Below are 24,193 nucleotides of genomic sequence, written 5' to 3' on the forward strand. Positions count from 1 at the left end.
TGCTGCGCCACAGTCACGGTCAATTGAACTTTAAATGATCAATTTGGGAGCACAGAGCCTGTGATCAATGCCCTAATGGTGGAAATACCAATGTTCTTTCACTGTGATGTAAGCGCACTGAAACTGGCTCTGACAGCCTGTCTTTCAGGGCCTGCAGCTCTCCTCATCAGTGTGTCTGTACGTGTGTGGATGTGGAAGAAGTTGGCACACCGAATGAAGATTTCAGATTTTTATGGTGAGAACATGCTGTGAAAAAAAAAAAAAAAGGAGCAAAAGCAGGAACACGTGCGTGTACACATGCGTTACTGGAGAGAGAGTCCATCAGGGACAGATTTACATCACTGGATGCTGCATATTTTTATTGAACACATTTCCTGCCAGAAATTGCTTTGATTGTTTCTGTATATCGCAGCTTAATCAGTCAGAAAGAAAAACACACTGCAGACTATTGCCAAGTTTGTGCTTTGATATTCTTATGAAGCCAAACACCACAGAGGAACTACAAAGATTTCACTGATCAATACGGCGCTAGATCACAAACATGACACAGAGGATCCTTCGAGTCACTCACCATTTTGAAAATATACTAGAATCGGCCTTCTTCATGAGGCAAGGTTTTCTTTTCTTTTTTTTTCAGTTCGACTAATTCTTAGTGAAATTTAAGAAACATTTTTTTTTTTTACGGCTTTGAGAACATTCAAAGCACCTGCTAAGGAATAAATACATTTCACAACTGCAGTTCCATAAGAAAAAAAACAAAACATAAATACAAAATGTTTATGTTGCCATGACAAATACATCCATCATAAATATTAAGACACCATTCGGCGGTCCATCAAAGCGTCATGAGGCCATGAGGGCAGGAGGTTTTGGCAGATTCACAGCGGAGGTGAGACGGAGGGAGATGGAGAGAGGAGAGTAAAGCACAATGAACCGAGCAGCGATCGGTCTGTGCTTTGGTGTTTTTAGTTCCTGTGTTCTCCTCACCACCGCACCACCTGACTGCTGTAGTCCTCTGTAGTGGCTTCCTCATTGAGCACCTTCAAATCGCCTTCCTCCTCTTCCTCCTCCTCCTCCCCCCCGCCTCCTCCTCCTAGTCTCCACAGCTCGGCCAGATAGGTCCTGTGCAGCCGCTGCCTGTGCTGCCTCTCCTGCCTCCTCCTCAGCCGCTCCTCCTGGTGCTGCCTCTGCCGGTTGTACTGGTAGCGCCGCAGGAACAGCTCCTTGGCGTACTCGTACAGCTCCATGTCGAGGGCGTTCAGCCCCTCGATGCGCCACCGCACCTTCTCGCTGATTCCCACGCTGGCCGCACGCGTGCTGTTGATCTGCGTGAAGGCCCGGATGAAGCGCAGGCCGAACGTCCGCTCGAACAGGTACTGCGTCTTGCGCTGGAACTCTGTCAGGCCGTAGAAAGCCATGTTGCGCAGGTTGGCCTTGGCGCTGGCGAGCAGCACGTGGCCTCGCTCCAGCGCGTTCATGGAGGACATGTTGTAGCAGCCCACCAGGTTGAGGTCGGCCAGCATGCGGACTTGGCGGTTGTTGGCGAGGTTAGAAGGGCAGTTCATGAAGTCTGCCAGGGGCACGCCTGTCCAGTCTTCGCCACTGTAGCAGGCGGGGAGCTCGTCCTGAGTGGGCGGGCGGCCGTCACACATGTGGAGGGCTGTTTTCCATGTGGCCCCGCGCTGCACGTGTTTCCACTCGCTGAGGTAGCGTGACACAGGGTCACGAAGCATGGTGATGTAATAGAAATTCCTGCAGGGACAAACAAAGAGACGTGAAATGATTGTTGTTAGCATGTAAGTTAGCGCTAAGACATGCATGTGTTAAGAATGGCTTTCTAGTTCGACATTTTAGGAAACATTTATTCCTTATCTTCCCTTGAGTTAGATGTCTTTGCACATTTTTCAATTATCTGGGAATTAGGGGTGGAGTCAGGCACTGCCAAGATGGCGATGGTGCAGCAGCTCACTTTGAGCTTCAGAAACATCTTTACTTTTTGCCATAACTTTCAAATTCATAGTCTAATAATGACTCAATTTACCACAAATGTCTATAAGGATAAATTGATGCAGTGATGACATTTTATAGCCAAAAGGTCAAAGGTCAACTTCACTATGACATCAGAACCATCTGCAAAAACACATCTGGCCATTATTCAATGCTGTAAGTCAGGAAAAGGAGGTTGTGACCATATTTTCTTTATCTTGACTGGTTGGCAGAACCATGACACTTCATTTTTATTCTTCGTTTTTGAATGTCACGCTAAGCTAACTGCCTGAATTAGCATACAGACATGAGAGCAGTGTCTATCTTTTCATTTAACTCTTGACAAGTAAGCAAAATGTCAAACTCTTCCTCCTGAGATTATGTGCTGCTCCGAGTTCCCACGCTTGCTGGTCTGCCTTTTTTCAGACATCCTTTGCTTTGGTCCTTGTTCCAACACTGTCTATTGATCTGGGTGTAGACTATATCATGTTCCTTTTCATCAGTGTTCATTACTTTCTTCCCTTTGCGTGAATAATATGTTTTTTATTTCAGTCACGTAGTCCCAACACTTTCTTTTAAAACATTCTTCGTCACCTGAATTACATTAAGTCCAGATAGTACCTGTGAGTGCAAGAAATGACACAAAGGTTGAAGAAAAGACCATGAGCCACAATGTAGGAGGATGAAACTTTTTCACATCCTGTTGCAGTTAAAAAAGAAAAGATGAGCCAGAAAAAATATCACGGCACTGGAAGTTCATACAGCGCTCTGAAAGTGTGATTAGGGTTTAAATGAAAAACATCATCGAGTGTGTCTGAGGGTGTTAGAGTATAATGACATAGAAAGCAATGCAAACCAGGAATGTATAGCATTTAATATCCAGCAGATATGAAATTATTTTTATTTTTGCCACACCAATTTGCTCCCGTCTCCCTCTGGTAATAAGTATTTTTTTTCTTCTTCGTCTCCACCACCTTTCGTGTTTCTGGATCGCTCTGATCTGCCACAAACGGCACTTCAAAAAATATAAAATAAATAAATGCTGTAAACCAACCGCACGGGCGCCCTTTCAGCTAACACACCACACAGCTTTCTGCTCTTATCTATTGAGTTCTGTGATGACCGGCATAACGGCGAGGTGACTGAGGGGGACTTTCAGACATTTTTTCCAAAAAGTTTTTCAAAAGAAAAACAACTTAGATAAAAGGGAAATTGAAAATGTTCATCTTGTGTACAAAGATCACCATGACCTTACGGTGTCAGACTGAGGCCCAATATCAAGGCCGAATAAAAAAGCTGAACATTTCGTTTCTTTCACTCCCCCAGTTTACTTCCCGGGAGCTTTCAGTCAACAGCTAAATAAAGAATTCAGATTCAAGGACGTTTCACAGCAACACCTCTACAAGCTTCTCTTTTAAACTCCTTTTACATGAATGCTCAGTTCTCAATACATGATGCAGTTTCTTTTCCATTAAGTCGTATGGCTTGTTGATGTTCCTTTCTTGAACTACCTGTTGCCCTGCTGGTGCACAGCAGGGCTTTCCATTTGATTTTCTCTCCCTGTGATGAGCTCTCAGTGGACTGGATTTGGCTGAGAAGAGCACAGTCCGCTGTGATGAGCTGGACCGGTTCCCAAAATCAGATCCCTTATGGATTGTGGGTTTTTCTTTTGTTTACAACACACACACTCACTACCTGTGCGATTAGATGAGGGCGAGTGTGGACTATTGGTGTTGACGAAAGCTGTGCCAAGACACACACCTGCACATTTCACCTGGTGACATACAGTCTGTGGAGATTCAGTCATCCACGTCATGGTATTTCTAAGTGCCAGACGAAGGCAACTGGACTAGCTTACCCTTCAGATGCGTTCACAGTTATAGCCGGGCCTGGTACTGGTGAGGATGACCACTAATTATTAACCTTTTCCCACCATTTGTATTGTGTTGCTACTCTGACTGAATGAGAATTACTGGGGTGGGGATGGTGTTGTATGGAGGCCCAGGGATGTCACATGGAAAAGTAATAAAGCATTTATTAAATTTCAATTTTAAGAAATGGATTTACAAAAACGGCATAAAGCACTAAATAAATACACCATTTATTAATACATTTATTAATTCATGAATAAATAATAGAATTTGAGACACATTACATTATATACATTCCTAGATTCCCTCTTGAGTCTCCATTTCCTTTTTCCAGCTGCTTTTCTCTTTCCTATTAGCTAATCGATTAGCTTCTCCTGTTAGCCTTTCTGCGACACTCTGGGCCTTCAGTGCTGGTAAAACCCTCTTTTATATGTCTATGGATATGATTTGACTGGTTAGCTCAACCAATCAGAGAGCTTGCTACATCCCATGGCCAACTGGGATAATTTAGTCAGGAGTTACCAGCACTGAAGGCCCAATCCTTGACCTTTAGTCTTTGTTGCTTAGGAACGTGTGAAACAACCCGGAAGTATCTATAATTTACTCTGGCCCTTTGCTCAATTCCTTGTTTTTATTTAATCATTATTTTAATGGCTCAACCTTTTCTACTTGTATATTCCTTTCATGTTATTATTTCATCATTGCAGTCCTGTTTGTTTAGTTTTTATTTTCGGAGTTTTTCTGACGTCACTGTATTTATCTTTCTCAGTCTTTTCTTTGGTCCTTTTTGAATTATCCTTCAAATTTTTTAACGACCTTGTGATGTTTTCCATTGAAGTCGATGAAAAGTGGTTAGGAAATGAGATTTTTTTCTTTTTTACTTTTCAACCACAGCCCAGGTGTTTCATCCTTTTTCTCTTATTGTTCATACCTGTTTTGTTAATGACCCCTTACCTGTCTGTTTTCCTGTTCTACCTGCTCTCCAACTCAGTAAATTATGCTCTTACCAAAACAATTTCATCTACAGTCCCTGTTTGTTGAGCCTTTTTCAAATTGTTGACTCTTTATAGCTTAAGAAAAAAGAACTTACTTTGCTGAATTTCTTTTAACAAAAGATAGAATAAAAAAGGAAAGGCTGTCATAAAAGGCTTCAGTCACAACAAGAGTTGACTGCAGTCGTTTCTTGAAATAAACTCATACAGATGTCAAAGAACAAAGGATTTGTCTCATTCTGCTGAATTACTCACTTCCTTTTTTAAAAAAAAGAAGAATTTAAGAGGGAGTTTTAGACTTGAATAGATTATTTTATACTTAGCAGCTTTCTGTTTACATTCTGTTAAAATGCATTGATCTCCATTAGTCCTCTCTTTCTAAATTTGCTGTGTATTACATATAAAAAGCAGCAACCATGTAAACCTGGAGCTTTTATAAGGAGAGCATCAGTGCAGCTTTAATTGTTTCAGGTTCACTGCTGAACTGAGAAATGTGATTAACCGAGGGTTAACTGAGAAGTTGTGTTACTGAGGAAAAGAGTGAACAGCCAAATGGCCTTAAAAGGTCCACAATTTAGCAATTATTGCCAGATGGCAGATATCAATCAGCGGTGATGTACGCTTAAGTGAGTGCCACGATGATATCATGGCAGAACACACCCGCCGACAGGCACACCACCCAGAGATAATGGCCATCCACAGTGGAGGCTAAGTGAATTACCCTGCCATCTTCGCCGGGTTGAGCGGACAGCACGAGATGGATGGACACACACGAGCGCCTCACAAAAGCGGCCTTTGTTGTACATACTGGAAAACAGCTCACTCTTTTTTCCTCCTCCTGTGCCTATCATCTATCCGTGCAGCTAACCGCGAGACAGCCAGATCAATACGTGTCCGTGCAACCCCAGCTTTCTGCGTCTGTGCTTTCATTGACGAAGAGCAGCAAATGTCAAAGCGCTCCTCTTACTCATGTCAGGGACAGAGGCAGGGTCACATTATGAAGGTCAAGAATAATTACTTGTTGGGTGAATTGCTGAGGTTTTCTTGTGTCACCTTAATAGAGCGTTTATTAAAGTAGAAAATAACCACAGCATCATCAATAGGTGGTGTCATTTTCAGTGGATGCTCATCGCTCAAAAATGGATAATCTTTGCTTCTTAAACCTGCAATGATTGATTTTTTTTTTTGTCCATTTGGTGGAAAACAAACTGGAAACACAACAGTGACATCACCTTTTAAAGTTGAATGGCTAATGTGTTAGCGAGCAGCTAGTTATTTAAACATCAAGCAGGTGGGATGCAACATTAGCATTTATTGGTTTAAGTCATGTTTGATTATCCATAAGAAGATTTGTTTGTAGTTTTATGAGCCAAAAACCATCTCAGTGTAGTTTCACATCTCCTCTCTCAGGCTTTTCTCTGGAGCTCTAGTAGCAACAGGTCGGTGAGCCAATCAGAAGAGAGGAAACTCTGAGCCTCTCTTCTGATTGGCTGACTATTTTCTGAGTGATCTAATACAAATATAGCAGATTTCAGGTAAAACACTCAGGGAAACCAAATCCGTGTGGGTGGTGGGTCCAGGTGGGCGGGGCTTGGGACATGGCTGAGAGCGGTGACTGCTTTGTTGTGACTTCATAAAGTTACAGGAAGTCCTGACAGTTTGTTTAATCCCCAGTTTCTGAGTATGTGTTTCTCTGTGGACTGAGGCTTTGATACTTTCACAGTATTAATATAGAAGCTAGACCTGATCTATAATCACACTACACATGGACACAGACCTTTAGACTGTATGTTAGTTACATATCACCATATGATGTATTAACTCCTGATCATAGCAGTTTCCCTAAAGACACAGGGTGCCTAAAAGGGTTTGTTCGTTAATGAGTCTTTCCTGAGCTAAAACAACTCGTCTTCACCATCCATCCCTCTAAAAAATCATCTGTCATCGGTGCGTAAGCTCTTCGCTAATGTGCTCAATGGCTTTCAAGTCTTTCAGGCCTGAAAGGGCCGTTTTCTATGTTCTCATATACCTGATTGATCGAGGCTGATTCTAATGTTCTCAGACAGCTCTGAGTGAATATGCAGAAGCCATTCGGTCATATAATAGCACAACCGCGCAAGTGTGTGTGATCATGCAAGGTTGTTCCTGAAGGTAAAAACGGCTTGTCGCATTTTGCTCCGGATCAATCCGACACCTCGTTCGTGCCCTTCTCCCGTCACCTTTCTCCACACAGCAAACCCACAAACACTATTGATCGTCCTCTGTCCGTCTCTGTCCCTGATTGTCTCTCTCTCACTCTCTCAATCACCATCAAAAAGCTACAGAGGAAACTCACAGCAAGAGATCAATAACTGCCTTGTTAATTCACTCACTACTATCAAGGACACTGTCGGTCTCATGATAAAAGCCTTAATGGAAACTATTTATGCCGCTGAAGAAACAGCCCATACAAAAAGTGTCTGGATCGACAATAATCTTATTTATTTTATCTTTTTTGAAAATGCATCACGTTGCTTTTAGTCGAGGCGTTTCTGAAAAATGCTTTCACTGCTCCGACTCGATCGCACACTGGTCCAATAAGCGCTCTCAATGAAATATCACTTTCAGAGCTTTTTCTATCTAGGCTGAGTTGGGAAAAGGAGCGACTTTGAAAACAATTGCAGGACTGCACATCGATTTCACACTGAAGTCAGGTTGTTGATAACTGGCAGAGTTGGAGCAAATCCATTTTAAGGGTGTTTCTGAGCCCACAAGGGATCCCTTTACCATTGCCTCCAATAGGGAATTACTGCCTGACAAGAAAAAAAATCCCCCTCAGGCCTCCCACTCTCTAGTCACATGTAGGTTCAATTGTACCTCCCTAAAATCACCTTTAAATGGCTTTTGCTAAAATTTTATTTCTTACATCAAACAGAGAATTAACCCTTTCTCTGAGAAGAGCAAGAGAACTGTAAAATAATATTTATTTAATTAATTTTTTCATAAACAATTTAAAATGACGTATATGTGAGATATGATGTGAGTTGTCTTTACAATACAAGAGGTTATGAAACGTCCTCTGAGCAGCGCTACGTCTCCTGGGTAGATCGGAGGCTACAGTGACTCGGTATCGGAAAGTGATGAGATAGGCTGATACAGGCCCAGGGGGCTAGCTTGTTAGCATGCTAACTTCAGTAGAAGAAAAGACGTCATAGAGACAAGAGTTAACATAGGGGTTGCTTTGAATTGAAGCTATTGCTTTGAAGTTTGATGCTGAACTCACAACGTCTCCTCTAGATTAGTAAGTGAACAGCTGTTAATGCTAACGCTGGCTATGTAGCAATAGCAAAACTTACATAAAGCTTGTTTAAAGTAGCTAACATGTTTTTATGTCTGAATAATGATCCGAACTTCCACATAAATACTTTCTTCAGTTTCCAGACGGATGTGCCTTTCCCTGATCAAAGCTATAATATACTGTATACCTTCAACAACGGATCCAGATGTGTAAATAGGCGATAACTTTGCCAAAAACATCAGTTGATATAGAATCAATGAAATACTGAATTTTACATAAAGACTTTGAAACAAGCAAAACCTATTGAAAGTCCTGAAAATGACTTACCACTGGAGGATTTGTGTGTTTGTGTTTTTGTCTTTGGTTTTTCTCGCTGGTTTGAAGTGGCTTGGGCTCAGTGTGATGAATGTGAGGTCACATACTTCTGTGCACCACTCAGAATTGAGCAGCATTTCTCTTTAACTCTCTGATAACAGTTGCCGGGTTGTTTGCTTATTCAGGCCACTGTCTGGAATCCAATCAGTTCACACCCACACAGTCTCGATGAAACAGATTAGATGAGTTTTGACTCTTAAACTCTAAGTAAACGATAACTAAGAATAAAACTTTAAATTCTGCTTATTCTGTGATGAATATTTAATGTTATAGAAACGATTTTTAAGGCTTTTAATGGAAGGAAACCAGAATTTTTTTGCTAAACTGGAAGTGTTGAATGAACAAGGAGAACATTCATCTTAGTCCAGGAAGGAAATGTGGACATATTGATTTTGGTGAAGCACATTATTTATTACTGGGGTTTGATTTTCAGCTTAAAGTTCAATATTTTCCTATTCTCCTGTGTTTTATTTTGAAGTGTTGATCCATAAGAAGATTTATTTGTGGTTTTAAGAACCAAAAACCATCTCAGTGTAGTTTTACATCTCCTCTCTCAGGCTTCTCTCTGGAGCTCTAGTAACAACAGGTCAGTGAACCAATCAGAAGAGAGGAGGTTCTGAGCCTCTCTTCTGATTGGCTCACTGTTTTTTGAGTGATCAAATACAAATATAGCAGATTTTTAGTTAAAACACCCAGAGAAACCAAATCCTGCAAGGTTTGGATGGTGGGTCCAGGTGGGCGGGGCTTGGTGACTGCTTTGTTGTGACATCACAAAGTTCCAGAAGTCCTGACGGCTGGTTTTAAGGCTCAGTTTCTGAATACAGGCTGTGTGCATTTCTCTGTGGACTGAGGCTTTGATACTTTCACAGTATTAATATAGAAGCTAGAGCTGATCTATAATCACACTACACATGGACACAGACCTTTACACTGGAGGAGCACAACCCCCCCCCCCCCCAAAGATGAAAGAGGAATGTCAGAGGGTAGAGATCCAGCAGTGGTAGATCTGTATCTGTTATCAAGATGACCCGAGTGAAGCTGCTAGACCGGGGGGGAGTCTCATCACATCAGTCTCTGGACCAGCAGGTCAAGCGGGACCAATTTTCACTCATCTGAGTCTCTCTCTCTTGTACAAATTTAATCTTCGTCTGCCAATTAGAGGCCAAATGATCCCAGTCCCCATCTGTGCACAGCAGGTTCATCGTCCAACAATCAGTAGCACTCACACAGAAAAAAACAGTACAACACAATCCACTCTCTTTCAGCTCAAGATGATCTGTCACTAATACACTCTCCCCTCTAAAACATAACCCAGTTGTGGGGAACATCGGCAGGTAACACTCCCTGACAAATCATACAGACGCGCCAGATTAGGAGCGAGAGAGTGAGAAGAGAAATGATGAGCAGGGAGACTGGCGCTGCACTGTGATCTTCGCTGGTCGCAGATATGAGATGCTATTTTGGGCAATAAAGGGAAAAAAGCCCCAGGGATGCTGGTGTGGAGAACGCTTCCTGAAAGATGAAGTGTCCGGGCAAGCAAGGGTGTGAAGACGTGGTTTTACTGAAAACTCGGTGATAGGCTATGTGAGGAGCTGCAGCCTGTTAAACAATTTAAATTATGCAGAGAATTTCAGGGTTCAAAACAAAATGAGGTTTCATCTTTGCATAAAAAATCTTCCTCTGGAGACTGAATCATCCGTCTGTGTTTATCCACTTTTTAGCTGCATTTCAGGTAGCCACATTCTCCCAGAGTTCCTAGAGTTCATTTGGTTGTTTTTTTTTTTTAACACACCCACAGCAAGCGGAGTCGAGGACGTCCACACACACACACACACACACACAACAACCTGGCGTGTGCAGCTTTAGTAGCTTTAGCGTCTTAGCCTTAACCTTTGCCTGACATCTTAATCTTTGCAGCTTTGTGAGGTGTCAGCCAGTCCTCCAGGTCCATGTAGATATGGAAAGGATAAATGGGAAGACGCTGCAAAGGTCACATCTACCCACATAAACTACCAAGGAATTTCTTAAAGGCGTTCCACTTTTTTAGCAGTATGCGAAGGCTGCTTTGAACAGCTTCCTGTATGTTTTCTTGCAGCATTTTGACATCGAGTCCTTTGAAAGTCGTGAGTGGTTTACAGCTTGCATCTGCCCTACAATCGTTACTCTGCGTACAAGATTAACTTGGTCAACAACAACCTCTAGTTCTCATATAATTGAACAAATTCTGCCATACATCCCAGGGAAAGTCAGATGGCGCAAAATAGAAACCATCTGTGTAGCAGAGACCCAAAATTGACACACACTGTTTTGTAAGAAAGGAATCTTCAATCCCGTCGACAGGTTTCTGTATAAATCAGGACTTCTGGATTAATCGCCCCCTTCCTCCTCCCTTGTACAATAAAACCTGTCTTCTACTGCCCCTAATCCCCCAAGCACTGTGGAGATTACCAAGATCCTCTGAATATCTCACAGTTCCCACAAGAATACTAGACGTTACTCTCTGTCATGGAGGGAGGGCACTGAGGGGTTTGATTTAACAGAAACAACACTGTTCATTTCTATGTATTCTTTAACTTATATTCTGCTATACACTTAACCGCATCTCTAAAAGGTGATTATAAAGACGTGATTTCCTAGTTGTCAGTGATTTCCTACAACTACAATGGAAGCTGTTTTTAAGGAAGCTCATTTTTGCCACCCAAAAAAATATCTTAAATTATTATTATTAGGTGTGTTTTCATCAAAATTATCAGGAATTTAAAATATATTCTTAATGCAGTAATTATAAAAAAAAAAACCCTTAAAATTATGACTTAGTATCTTATACCTCGCATCTTATAAATACAACAGAAGGAAGTGACAATATTTTATATAATAATTTGAACCTGATTTTTTGAAAAACTGATTAAATTAATGATTTTATAGTGGAATACAGGACCAGGGTCAAGAAATAAGTCTTTTCAGTCATAATTATGAGATACGTTTCTTATGATTATGAAGAAAACTGGTAATTAAATCATGTTCTTTCATTTTATCCTCCTTCATAAATTATTAGAAAGTATCTAATAATTCTGACGTGTGTCATAATTAGAAGAAAGTTTTTAATCTTCACGATGTTTCTCAGTCAGTATTTTACGAGCTGGTTTCTCATATTTACGAGATGGTGCGTCATCACTTAATATAATAATGAAAGAAGTAAGTGATGTTATATTGCAGTAGTTTGTCCTGTGTTGGTGACAATCAGACATATCCACGTTTCAATCGCTCAATTAGAACAGGATTTCTTGTAATTATGAGACAATGAAGCCTATTTTATAAAAGCTCATTTCTGCCAGTGAATAAAAATCCTGAGATAGGTGTCATAATTGTGAGAGCAAACGCTTAAAGATAAATATGTTGTTGGTTTTGTCCTCTTTCTTTTGTGCCACTAATTGACTTAATTCTTTGCACAATGTCCAATTAACTGCTGCCTGCAATTGATTTTTCCTGTAATTAAAATAAGTAACTAGAGAATTTAGCATTCGAACTAAATGTCTTCACAAACGTCTGCAACATGTGTTTACATCAAGCTCCTCATCGCAATCACTGATAGGATCTCTGTTCCACTAGTTCTCACCAACTGTATGTGTGTGAACACAAACAGTAAAAATAACAGCAAACTCCACCGGTGCCAGCAGAACCAGGAATTCAAATTCTCTCAATCATTATCAGTTCATTATCGTTTTCACACTCATGCAAGCGTGTGCATAGCCGTGCATGTGCTGTTTGACTGTTTTAATTACATGCAGATTTCAAAGTGGTATTTAATGGACAAAGAATACAACCAACAAGATGCAAACAACAGTGTATCCAACACTGAAGTGTACTAATAATCCCAGCTACTAAAAGATATGTAGGAGGAGAATAAAAATATGCATCAGTTTTTTAAAAACATTGTAAAAGAAATATTATATTGGGCTCAAAATGACAAAAATGGATTTAAGAATAATTGAACTTTTTGTCAAATGAGAAGATTCACGTCTGTACGCTAAATATGAAGCCAGAGCTAGCAGACAGTTGGCTTAGCTTGACTCCAGATGTAAGCTCATCCTGCAGGTACATTTTTGACAGACCTGAGGTACGTAATATCAACTGATTAATTTGTGAACTCTTTTTAAAACTTTGGACCGAGCCAAACGAGCTGTTTCCCCGATTCCAGTCCAGATCGTAAGCTAACCTAACTGGTTAGCTCTAGCTTTATATTTAGCGTACAGACAGAGCTCTTGACAAGAAAGAGAATAACTGTATTTCCAAAAAATATGAAACTATGAATTTAAGGATGAAAAGACATTTAAGGGTTTAAAGACTAAAGGCTAAAGCTGCAACACTTTGGTAACATGGCAAATGTATTTATATAGCACATTATAATACACAGAGGTCATTCAGTGTGCTTAAAAATAGAAGTAAAAATAAGAAAACGGAGTAAAAACTCCGATTATAAAATAGATTACATCTATTAAAGTGCAAGATTAAATGATTCAGTGAAGGCAGAGGAGAACAGAGCAGTTTTGGTTTAGTTTTAACTGGCTAACTGACCAGCTCCTGCAGCTCTTGGCTCATACACATCGAACATTTCTGAAATATATTTAGGGCCCAGACCATTTAGTGACTTGTAGACAACAAGTAAAACTTTGAATTCAACTCTGCATCTGAGTGAAGGCCAGTGCAATGACCTGGAGTAACATGCTCTCCTTTCTAAGAACCGTTAGCAGCAGCTTTCTGAATGAGCTGTAAACCAGTGAGGAGAGTGTTATATAATAATGTCCTGGTTAGACACAAGGACTCTGACCCTAGCTCTGTTTTTGAGATGCCTAAACGCAGATTTAGTTATAGCTTTAATCCCCATCCATGATTACACTTTAATGCTCTAGACTCCAGGTAGGCATTAAGATGCAACCTTCCCTTTTTCCCGACATGTGCCACAAAACTCTCACAGCAGTCTGTGACATAAATCATCGTAGTGCCAAATAACGCAAAAATAATTTTACTTTTAATTCTGCCAGACGTCATCAACGCGCTGGCGAAGGCATGGCATGTCATAAGTGTTAAGACACATACTGTAGCACGTACTTCCAAATAAGGACCTTCACCTCATTAGCAAAAAAAAAAATGCAGTGTCATATTCCTTGTTCTCCTCCACAGACGCAACAGAAAGGAAGTACTGACAGGAACTAAAGAGCGAACGCTACCTGAGGAGATTTTGATGTTTTATCAGCCTGCATCACAACAGCAGGCTGCAGAGAATCACCCTTTGCTAAATATAAAAGTCTGGTGTCAGGAACTGTACATATACTTTTCCTCCCACCAGAAGTGATGAATCAGAACTTGAGTCAAACCATCTCCTAAAGCAGGACAGAGTCCACTTTATCCTCTTTCTGTTGTTTTAGTTTCCTTAAAAGTGAGTCTATAGAACTTTTTGGCAACAAATGACAGTTACGGGATCATGCTAATCACATATATTAAAGTTAACTTCCACATGATATGTTTTTTATATAATATAAGACGTAAGACACGTCACGAACCTAAATAACCAATCCTCTCCCCACCTTTCATTTCTAAGAGTAAGAATGTTATTTCTTTTCTCACAGTCTCACTTTAAGGATCCACAGGGAGCTGCTTCTTTGATTTCTGGCCACTGAAGGTCACATTGACGTTGACTTTTTTAACAATGTGGTTGTCAGCGGCTTGAAATAACTTGATGTGTAAGCTCAGAGACTGACATTACAGTCAAAAGAAGTGGTGACAGTAAACAGGCAGTATTAGGCCTAAAGCATTAAGAAATACTTGCTTCAAACTGAGCACATTTCCTCCATAATGTACATTCCCTTTCTGATATCTCTGCATATGGCTCTCTTTAGCTGAGGATTTAAACTGACTCAGTGGCTGCAAAGGCAGATTAATGTCAAAAACTTGCAACCAGATGTTTTTCTTTCCTCCATATAGTCTTCTTCTTCACTTCTGTGAAACATGTTTTAGCAAGAGGAAACGGATAATCATACATCTAGAAAACTGCATTTTGATAAAATCTGCTTTTTGACCTCATTTCCTACTAAACTTTATGAACTTCCTGCATATTTTTGCATATTTTCGAGGCCATTATGCCATCACCATCATCAGTAATAGGGCACCATAGCCAAATTAATAGCTAAAACCACCTTAACTGTGTCCAGAATGAACTGAGCTAATTAGACTCAGGCTGAACCGTGTTTCAGCCGGCCTGCATCCTTTGCTCTAATCTGAAATAATGAGGTCAGTAATAAGGTTACACTCTCTGACTGCTCAGTGTGAGGCCGGCTGCCAAGGACGAACGGGGCAGCCGGGTAATTGAAGCAGGTCTGACGTCTGGCCTTACAGCAGTTCTGTAGCCCGCTGTGACGCGAATGCTGTAGCGACGCACGCTGCGAACGACGGCCCCGCAGGAGCCTCCGACCGGTGGCGTGCCCATCAAGAACTACTTGAACCGGTCACGTATCACTCGGTGAAGTTTGATTGATCGTTATTGGGGGGGGGGGGGGGGGGGGGGGCAGACATATGGAAGGGCGGATGGATACATGCAGGTTACTGATGTTAGTCAGGAGTAGAGAAACAAAGGAGGGAAAACCTCCTTAACCACGTGTTGTGATCAAATCTATTGCCACTAATTCTCATAAAACGTCGCTATAGCTGAGCTTTAACAAAACTAGAACTGGTTGCTATGCCAACCAAGGAGCCAATTAATGATTAATCTCATTTTATTGTTTTGTTTTTTTTTTAAATATTGCACGAATGCATGAGCTTTTCATATGTCGAACCCACAGTCACAACAAAGCTAAGTCGTGTGCACTGCAAGGTTTTTGTAGTACCGTGCTCTACTTTATACTTCATGCATCCGCTGGTGTTATTAGTTTCTACGCTGGTGTGTGTGTGTGTGTGTGTGTGTGTGTGTGTGTGTGTGTGTGTAGGAGAGAGGTGATTTCAAGGTGACTATGAATTGCTGAAAAGCAGACAGATGGTGCGTCTGTATTTAGAGAAGACCAGCAGGACAACAGTTACCTAACGTGCAAAACACTCATCTTTTCATGAGGGACAGTAACATGACGGATGCAGGTAGAAGCCTTCACCTGTTACTGATCCGCTCATTATGAAGGAGGATGGAAGTTTTTACATAAACAAGACATAGATTGTAAAAAAAAAAAAAAAAACACTCAATGTACTGAAGAATTTTTAGTCACACTTCACCTAATTTCACACCCCCCCCCCCCCCCCCCCCCCCGAGACCCAAATATACGTCATCAGGGGACAGAGAGCAGGGACGTTTGTTCAACTCTCACTGTAGGAAAACAGCTGTGACACATATTATAATCACATATTACATTATTAATATGTGTTCACTAGCTGCTTTTATTTAAAGGTGCGTAGCTTACTTCGATTCAGTTCAGGCCCCCTCCAGAGGGACATGAGATGTACAGCATCTGGGAAATGTGAGAAGATTAATGGGAGAGGAAGTTCTGCTACATAAAATATTTGGATTATCTTTCATATTTGCATTTTGTACATGAAATATTCAATAATTTCACTTCTTTTGTGTTGTCGTAAACTTATTAAATTAGACTGAATCCCTGCACATTACACTTGGTCTACGGGTTACATCTTACAGGCGGGATCATACGCTGATCATATCTCAGTGTTAGTATCAAGGTGCTTTTTTCCTCCATAGTTTATTTTGTTGACAGTCCGCTCGTCCTTTGTTGGAGGTTTTGGCTGCAGCCATTTGTGTGTGTGATTGCTTCCTCACCAGCAGCCAAGAGGGTTTTAAAGAGGCATTCATCCTGAGCCATGAGTTTGCCTGGGATTTTGCCCAGGAGTAATGTGACAACAGAGCAATCAAATTCTAATCCAAATAATTTCATTACTTATTTACCAATCTCTTGCCAGTATGAAAAAGTAAAAACACAAAAATGCCTTTTTTATAAAACACTGCCTCCAACATTAATCCTGTCCCTGATAACCCCTTTGAATACATTTCAATTCTGGAGTCACCGAATATTATATTATATTATATTCCTCCAACACCCATCCACTAGTTTTTATGTGCATTTTCAATTTCCACACGAAAAACAACCTCAGCCAAGTTTTAAAGCTTGGCTGAGGGTCTAAAAGTTGGTCTATGGATAAACACAAAATGAAAACGAAAACAAACTTTGCTAATTAATCGTAAGCTAAAAGACGCGTGTGACTTAAACACCATCAAGCTTTCACTGAAGAGAGGAAAAATGGCGGCGGGCTAACATTAGATCTGTGACGGTAACCTTCAAAATGAACGGAAACTTATCTGAACTGCAACTGCAACTTCTTTTTTCTTTTTTTGTCACAAGCCAGTTAGTAGATAAATGTAGTGCAGATTTCCCTTCTGAAATATCATGAAGTTTTAAGCAGCAGAAAATGTAATTAGTCAAGTGGAGAGTAAAAGTGCCTCAAAAAGTTGTACTAACAGTATTTGAGTAAAAGTACTGAGAGTTATTTGTAGGAACACCATATGTTACATCTTCCTCCAGAGTCAAATAAAGAAGTGTTGGGTCTGAGGGCTGAGATAAGACTCTCTGCAAACTACATCACACCCTGCTGGAGCTGGCCTTAAGCTACGCGTGGGCGTCATCCATTCCCATGATGTTTTATCCCTGACTGTCTGAACTCCTATGGCTATACTGTGACTTGTATAAGATAAGTCATCCTTCCATATCCGCATGCTGTTACTAAGTTGGATTGTCCTTAGAAATCAGAGTATAGGAACAAATGTTATGAGTGCTTTGTAAAATACAGAGATTATGTCTCAACTTCAGGTACCAGGCAGTTGGGATTATATATGTATATATTGGAAAGAAATAATACTCTTAACCTCTCTTAAGAACAGTGGGATCAGGGCAAACTAATAAAAACAAATCTACCAAAGCAAAGGGTAGATCAGAGTAGCATTAAATATTGTATTAAGCTGAGCAGTAACATGACTTAACTTGGTAACACACACTGACATGAACACGCACCAAGTCAGCTGTATTCCCTCTGCTGCCATCGTGGTGCGTGTCACAGTCCGTCACGGAGTGGCTACATGGCCCGGAGTGACAGGACGAGAGCCGCTCTGGTCTGATAACATGAAACCTCGTGGCGCCGCATCATCAAGTGCAGAGAGCGAGCTCCGTGTTGGTCTTTAATTTAAAGCGACAGGAAGGCTCTCGCTTAATTGCCCGTCTATTTCCAGGCCGATCGGTGCGGTGTGATGGCCCCCCTCGTTATTTTTATTTATTTATTTTAAAGTACAGAAAAACTAACCAGGCATTATCCTCGAGAAACGAGAACTTCGTGTGACAGATTTGTGGCTGTTGAATGAGTCGTGACTCACAACTCGTCTGACAAATTCACGACTATAGCATGGGTTATGAGTCACGGTGCATTTGGCTCAAATTCGATACCTCTAAAATATACACTGTACGTGCACTGCATCTGGTCGCATGTGACGACTGTGCACGCAAGACTTCACGTCACCTGAAAAAGATTTGCATTGCAACATCAGAATCGGTGCCGTGAAACAGAGAAGAGACAGATTTGTCACTGAGAAAGACTCTGAATCCCTAAAAGCTGCTCAGGAGGGGCGACGACCTCTGACCTCTGTGTGCGGACAGAAAGAGCATTACACCGCAGGGGATCAATGAAGTATCACATTCTCATCTGTGCAGCATCGTGTTATATCAGATTTCTCTGGCGCTGTGGTGGTGAGCCGCAGAAAAACCCCCCCTCAGCTCACCCCACATTAGCTCTGTGAGAGGAAATGTGACTCTCCAATCAACACTTCCCCTTGTCAAAATAATGAATACAAAAATCAACCCTTGATAACGCTGAAATTGCAGCACCGTTCAGATTCGGTTCCATGTTTAAAAATGAAGCTGGCTCGTGTCAGTAACGGGCCTTGAACACAGCAAACTGCCAACGTTAATGAGTGCTGCTTTCTCACTAACTATTATATTGAGTTGACAGGTGTTGACTGGAGTGTTGTTGATTCACTCGTAGTGCTGATGTGGCTCTGAGGCGCCTCTTCAAAACTACTTAAAAGTGTTAAATTAAGTCTGATGGCTGCCACTGAGGACGGTTAATGGATTGGAAGGATTCTTGAAGGCCCTCCCGGTCCCCGTCGACCCCCTTTAACGCTGTCGGTAACATATGGAGATTTGCTCTCTGAACCAACTGCAGGGCAAATTGACTTCAACGCCCAGGCGGCACACCTCGGAGGACCCTGCCCTTCTTAAGTGATTTACTCCCTTAAGCTTAGCTCTGCTGGTTCTGTAATTACAGAAAATTGAAACAGACCTACCAGTGGAGGAAACGCTGCTTCTGCTGCCGGTGTTGACGTGCCACGTGGCGTCCGTGTTAACACTACAGCTGCAGCAGCTCTGCACCCCACGTTACATGCCAATAAGAACATGCGTGTGGCAAGTGCAGCCCCCGGAAGAAACTGAAAATCCTCTATGTTAGCAATGGAAGCTACAGGCTGTTCATGTTCATAACTGTTGTCTGAGTGAACACTAGGTTGTGTCTTCAAATGTCAAACCAACAGGCCGAAACCTAAAGCTGTTCAACTGCTACTGATGTAAAACTGAAACGAGCAGAATCCATCATCAAAATCCTCATCCATTAGTTTCCTATCAATCAGAAAATCAATTAATTAAGTAATCATTTCGGATGCATTCATGATTCTGTGTCGGTGCACTCTCGGAACATCCACACATTGATCACCAGTCCTGTTTGGTTTGTACTTGCTCGTTTGGTTGTTAATTTACTTCATTTTTAATTCGCATATTCATTGTTCTTCTCATCAGTTTCCTTCGTCAGCCATTCATTCATTCATTCATTCATTCATTCATCCACTTGCTTACTCACTCAATATCAGAGAGCGGAGGACACAGAATGACTCAGAATGAGTGAGTGAACAAGTTAATGAGTGAGTTTAATGAAGACTGATTTAATGATCGGTAAATGAGTCAATGAGCAATGAAGCAGTGAACCAGTTAATTAAAAATGAGTGAGTGAGTGCTGATTCAGTCACTCACTTGTTCACACAGTCATTTATTCATTTTGATCTAATTTTCTATGATTTACCCACGTACAAAAAAAAGAGTGAGTGAGTGAATTTGCATGTGAGAAAATTAATGACATGAAAAATAAAATGAATGAGTGACTTTACATTAAGAAAATGAGTCCTTGAGTAAACCAGTGAATCTATTAATAAAAGAGTGAATGAGCAAATTATTCCAAAAGACTGCTTTGATTTTAAGGCTAGTAGGTACAAGCAACAGTGAGTGAATGAATGAATGAATGAGTGACTTCACATTAAGAAAATTAGTCCTCGAGCAAACCAGTGAATCAATTAATAAAAATGAGCGAATGAGTGACTGAGTGAGCAAATTATTAACTGAAAGACTGTTTTGATGTTAAAGCTAGTAAGAGCAACAATGAGTGAATGAGTGAGTGAATCACCCACTAAATGAATGAGTGGCTTAACATAAATTGAAAGACTGCTTTGATGATAAGGTTAGTAAGAGCAGCAATGAGTGAGGGAGTGAATGAATGAATGAATGAATGAATCACCAACTAAATGAATGAGGACTCAACATTAAGAAATTGAAATGAATGAATGAATGAATGAGGAAAGTTAGTGTTTTATTCAATAGGCTGCACACCCACTGACCACACCTGTCCTGCAGGTCTCACTCACCTCTTGCTCGTCGGCGCGCTCTTCTTGTCCCTCTTGTTCATCACCACAGGTACACAGCTCGTGAGCTCGGTCCAGTCCGCGTGCAAACCGCAGCTCCAGCCGGTGGAGAACCGGGAGAAGAGCCACGACTCGGCTCTCCCGGGCCGGTGGCAGGTGCATTTCCTCTGGCCGGGCATGCAGTCGCAGGGCTGCTCCAGCTGAATATTTTTGACCAGGTGCCGCCCAAACGTCGTGCCGCCGGTCTTCTGAATGTGCAGGAACACCATCACATCGTCTCCTCGGATGTTGAAGTCGACGTGTCTGTCCAGGTCCCGCTCCGTGAAGTTAAACCTGGACGTGATTTTGGAGGGAAGGTCCTCGTCCGCCTCCGGCTCCGTGTAAACTAACTCGAACCCGGACGAGTACCGCTGGAACAGCCCCTTCTCGCCACTTCGGAAGTAGCAGGTGTTGCTGTCCGCAGGGCACACGTACTGGTATCCGATCATCAAGAAGAGCACCGCGGCGATGGGGATGAAGATGAGTCTGTTGAACTTCTCCTCCATGGTGGGGAGAAGAAGAAAAACAAATAAACAAACAAAGAAACAAAAACTGTAAATCACGCCGTCGGCACAAACAACGGTAACGTGATGTCCGAGTCCTGCTCCTCTCCCCCTGGTCTCATCCTGCACTTTCACTTCAGGTGCACGGAGCTCCGGTTACTTCAAGTCCCGGGAGCAGGTGAGGAACATATCCTGCAGGACTGGCCCACCCCACTGTCCCGCGCGAGAACAGGTCCACTTTTTCTTTTTTTCTTTTTTTTTAACTTGAAGCTGCCACTAAACATTCAGTGATTTACTAATAGATTACGGCATCTTTCTTTTCACCTTAATGATGTCACGACTAATGGCATAACTCGTGCAATAACACCTTACGAGGCGTCAGCGCGAGGCGGCACATCCCCTCACGAGGAGCGTTCGAGCTCGGGTGTCCTGCCAAAGCCAACTGCTGATCGGTATCTGAGCCAGGAGCCCGAGCGACAAGCAGAATAGAACTTACACAGCGACTTCCTGTCGAGGATTTCAAAATAAAACACTTAAAAAAAAAAATCGTTTTTGCAATATTAAATGGAATAAACATCATTAGGGAAACGTGTAATTAGTGTTTGGACCTTACACATTGGTTCAGTTTTGTCTGAAAAAAAACTATTGGTACAGTCGTGAATTCTTTCAAAATGCTCAATATTCTCAAAAAAAGTCAAGGTTTTCATGATAATTTAATGTAGTGGACTGTAGTCTATTCGTCTGTTTTGTCTCAAGAAAAACCCCATTGTGTTAAATTTTAATATTCACTCATTATTAAACTCCTGTTTGACTCTATTGTATCAATTAATTTAAATGGTTGGACACAGAACCTTCATATCTGACCTCGACCGTGAATCCAAATTCCCTTTAGTCCCAGATCTGAAGCTCCATGCTACGTTCTAGCTAAAAAAAATCAATGTCATTTCGAGTTACTCTGGTCAGCCTGCGCAAAATACCACATATCAGAATTTCAGAAATATATAGGTTGAAAGATTTAATCATGAGACATACTTTTTTTATTGAATATAAAAAAATATAATACCAACTGCAACTCCAGTCCCTAGTGTCAAATCGATTAGAGTAATGCAGCCCTATACTATACTTGGTAAGCTTGTTTTACATCTGACCTGTTTTCATAGCTGACTTCGTCCCATCGAACTCAGACTCGCTTTTATTTTGACGAGCAAGTGGCCGAGTGTCCGGTTTCATTCTGGCTGACTTGATTCTACATCTGCGCCAGTCATCTGTCCCGGCTGCCTGGCCGGTGACGCAACCGCATCTCTAATCACACATACACAGGCAATTTGAGTGGCCTAGAACAAGTGGTGGCGGAAAATCTCCAGAATGACAATGATATATGGAATATATAAGAATTTATAGCGGAAATGCCGTAACTAACAGGGATATTAATGGAATTTTTTAAAATTATTATTGATTATTTTGTATTATCTTTCTTTTCTCATTGATCATTTGCGCTTATTTCACAGTAACTTTCACCAAATTTAATTTTATGTTTATTCCATAGTGCATATTTTTTTCATTGCTTTAATGACTCTATTAAATGAGCACAGGTCTGTTGTATTCAATAATCTGTGGAGCATCATTAGAGAGGTTAATGTGTTTATATCTTTAATGTTGTGTTTGTGAGGTTACTTTATATTACAAGCATCTCTGCACAATGTGAGTTGAGAAATCTGACATCTGTGAAGTTCCCATGCAGGCAACAGGAAAGAGTTAAATCCCCAGGCGAGTGATTTCAGCACCATGGACAGATTCCAACATGTCAAGTCAATAATTGGCATCATGCGAGAGAGAAGTGTGTGTGTGTGTGTGTGTGTGTGTGTGTGTGTGTGTGTGTGTGTGTGTGTGTGTGTGTGTGTGGCACTTTGTCATCACCCTACATAGGTTTTCCTCTTCTCCTGGACACCAACAGACTTTAAACATGTGATGCAGCACAGTTGAATTTACAGCGCTGTATGGACACTGGGAGCTAGAACTAAAGTATCAGTAATGGACTTCCTTTAAGCCTGCAGTGATCAAAAGCTTTTGTTATTTTGCCTAAGATGCCCTCCATCAAGGGATTTAACCAGGATGCACTTTGGTATGTATTCTATTCAATCCTCTTTCAGCACTGAATGCGCTCTGCCTTCTTGCCCTGACATTGACTTAATCTGTATGGGAGTTTAGTCTGTGGCTCACCTCTCTCTGTGTCTGAGAGGAGTCACCAACCCTCCTCCTAAGAGAGGGTGGAGGCTGAGGGTGGGGTGGGGTGGGGGGGCATGAAAGGAATCTGTTATGGAAAGTGTCAGGATAAGAAATATCTAATTTTCTAAAGGTCACACAGAAGTGGATGTTTAGTTTTTTTGGCTCGGTGATGGTAACATCCTGTGTCAGCGTGCTCTTTACCTGTGAGGCCCCTCGCAGATGCAACATGATACAGTCCTCATTTCACAAAAAAGAAACCCCTTTTCTACAAATGGCATACTGATTAAAATCTGAACAGAATCCCTGATGGGAACGAATCAGCATTAATGTTTTGTGCACTGAAGCGAGACTTGTGTTGTTCTGGCTGTGCAGCTGGGATATTTATGAGGTCCCTGACGCTCACTACACAAGCCTTATGAGAAATAACCTCGGGAAGTGCTGATTCAGCCGGCTGCTGCAATGCACAGGCCTCCCAATAATGGAACTGAAGCTTCCTGGAAATTATGATTGGATTGATTTGGGATTTCTGTTTATCTGGTTTTGTTTACGTTTTCAGCGAGGCTGGTTTGATGCAGCCACGGGTGCGTATGTATTTTTGCATTTATTGGAATGAGTATTGATTTTAATGTGAATGATTGAGAGGCGTTCAGACTTTCCAGTTCACTTTTCGACTCTTGAAGCCGGTGAGCTGAGAGTTTCTGGGCATTTCTAGCAAATGAGCACCCTGAGACGCTATTAAGGAAAGCAAATGAAATGTAAAGCTGCTGCACAAAGAAAAATTGAGAACATTTTAAGGAAAAAGAAGAGAGCACTGTGGGCTATCAACGAGTCTAGTTTTGCTGTTGCAGATTCATTTTGTAGTAGAGTGTGAAAAATGATGCAAACCTTAACAGCCTCATAGTATCAAGAAATATCTGTCTCTTGCTGCTAGTTCTGCTGGAGGTAGAAAATAATACACGTGGGAATAAGACAAATACAAAGTGTGGAAGATAATAAAAATGATTAATTTTAACAAGCACACTAAATGCTTGCCAAAAGTAATGCAATGAATGAGACATAAAATCGACCCCAGAGGTCGTTGTGCAAGCAGTAAGAAACAGCTCAGTGTAAATACTTCAACACCAGCAATGACAAAAGTTTCTACA

The 24,193-nt window shown here is 41.4% G+C and overlaps 1 protein-coding gene across 1 annotated transcript; it reads right to left on the reverse strand.

Annotated features, from left to right (window-relative positions):
* Positions 1–214: 214 nt before the first annotated feature.
* On the reverse strand, positions 215–21,277 carry LOC111672377 (heparan-sulfate 6-O-sulfotransferase 3-B-like). Its single transcript, XM_023429784.2, has 2 exons — positions 20,284–21,277; positions 215–1,752 (listed from the first exon to the last, which is right to left on the reverse strand). Exons 1-2 carry the CDS (start codon positions 20,823–20,825, stop codon positions 984–986), a joined length of 1,311 nt encoding a protein of 436 aa, XP_023285552.1. The 5' UTR covers positions 20,826–21,277; the 3' UTR covers positions 215–983.
* Between the last annotated feature and the right edge of the window lie 2,916 nt (positions 21,278–24,193).

The sequence above is a fragment of the Seriola lalandi genome, unplaced genomic scaffold (genome assembly GCF_002814215.2).
Source record: "Seriola lalandi dorsalis isolate HSWRI2012SDOR001 ecotype SW California unplaced genomic scaffold, Sedor1 jcf7180002054899, whole genome shotgun sequence".
Lineage (NCBI taxonomy): Eukaryota > Metazoa > Chordata > Actinopteri > Carangiformes > Carangidae > Seriola > Seriola lalandi.

Excerpts from the sequence above, each read along its gene's own strand:
- LOC111672377 (XM_023429784.2), bottom strand. The coding sequence starts at position 20,825 with ATGGAGGAGAAGTTCAACAGACTCATCTTCATCCCCATCGCCGCGGTG. Across the intron at positions 1,753-20,283 it reads AGCGCGCCGACGAGCAAGAG|GAATTTCTATTACATCACCA; the intron begins GTGAGTGAGACC and ends TTGTCCCTGCAG.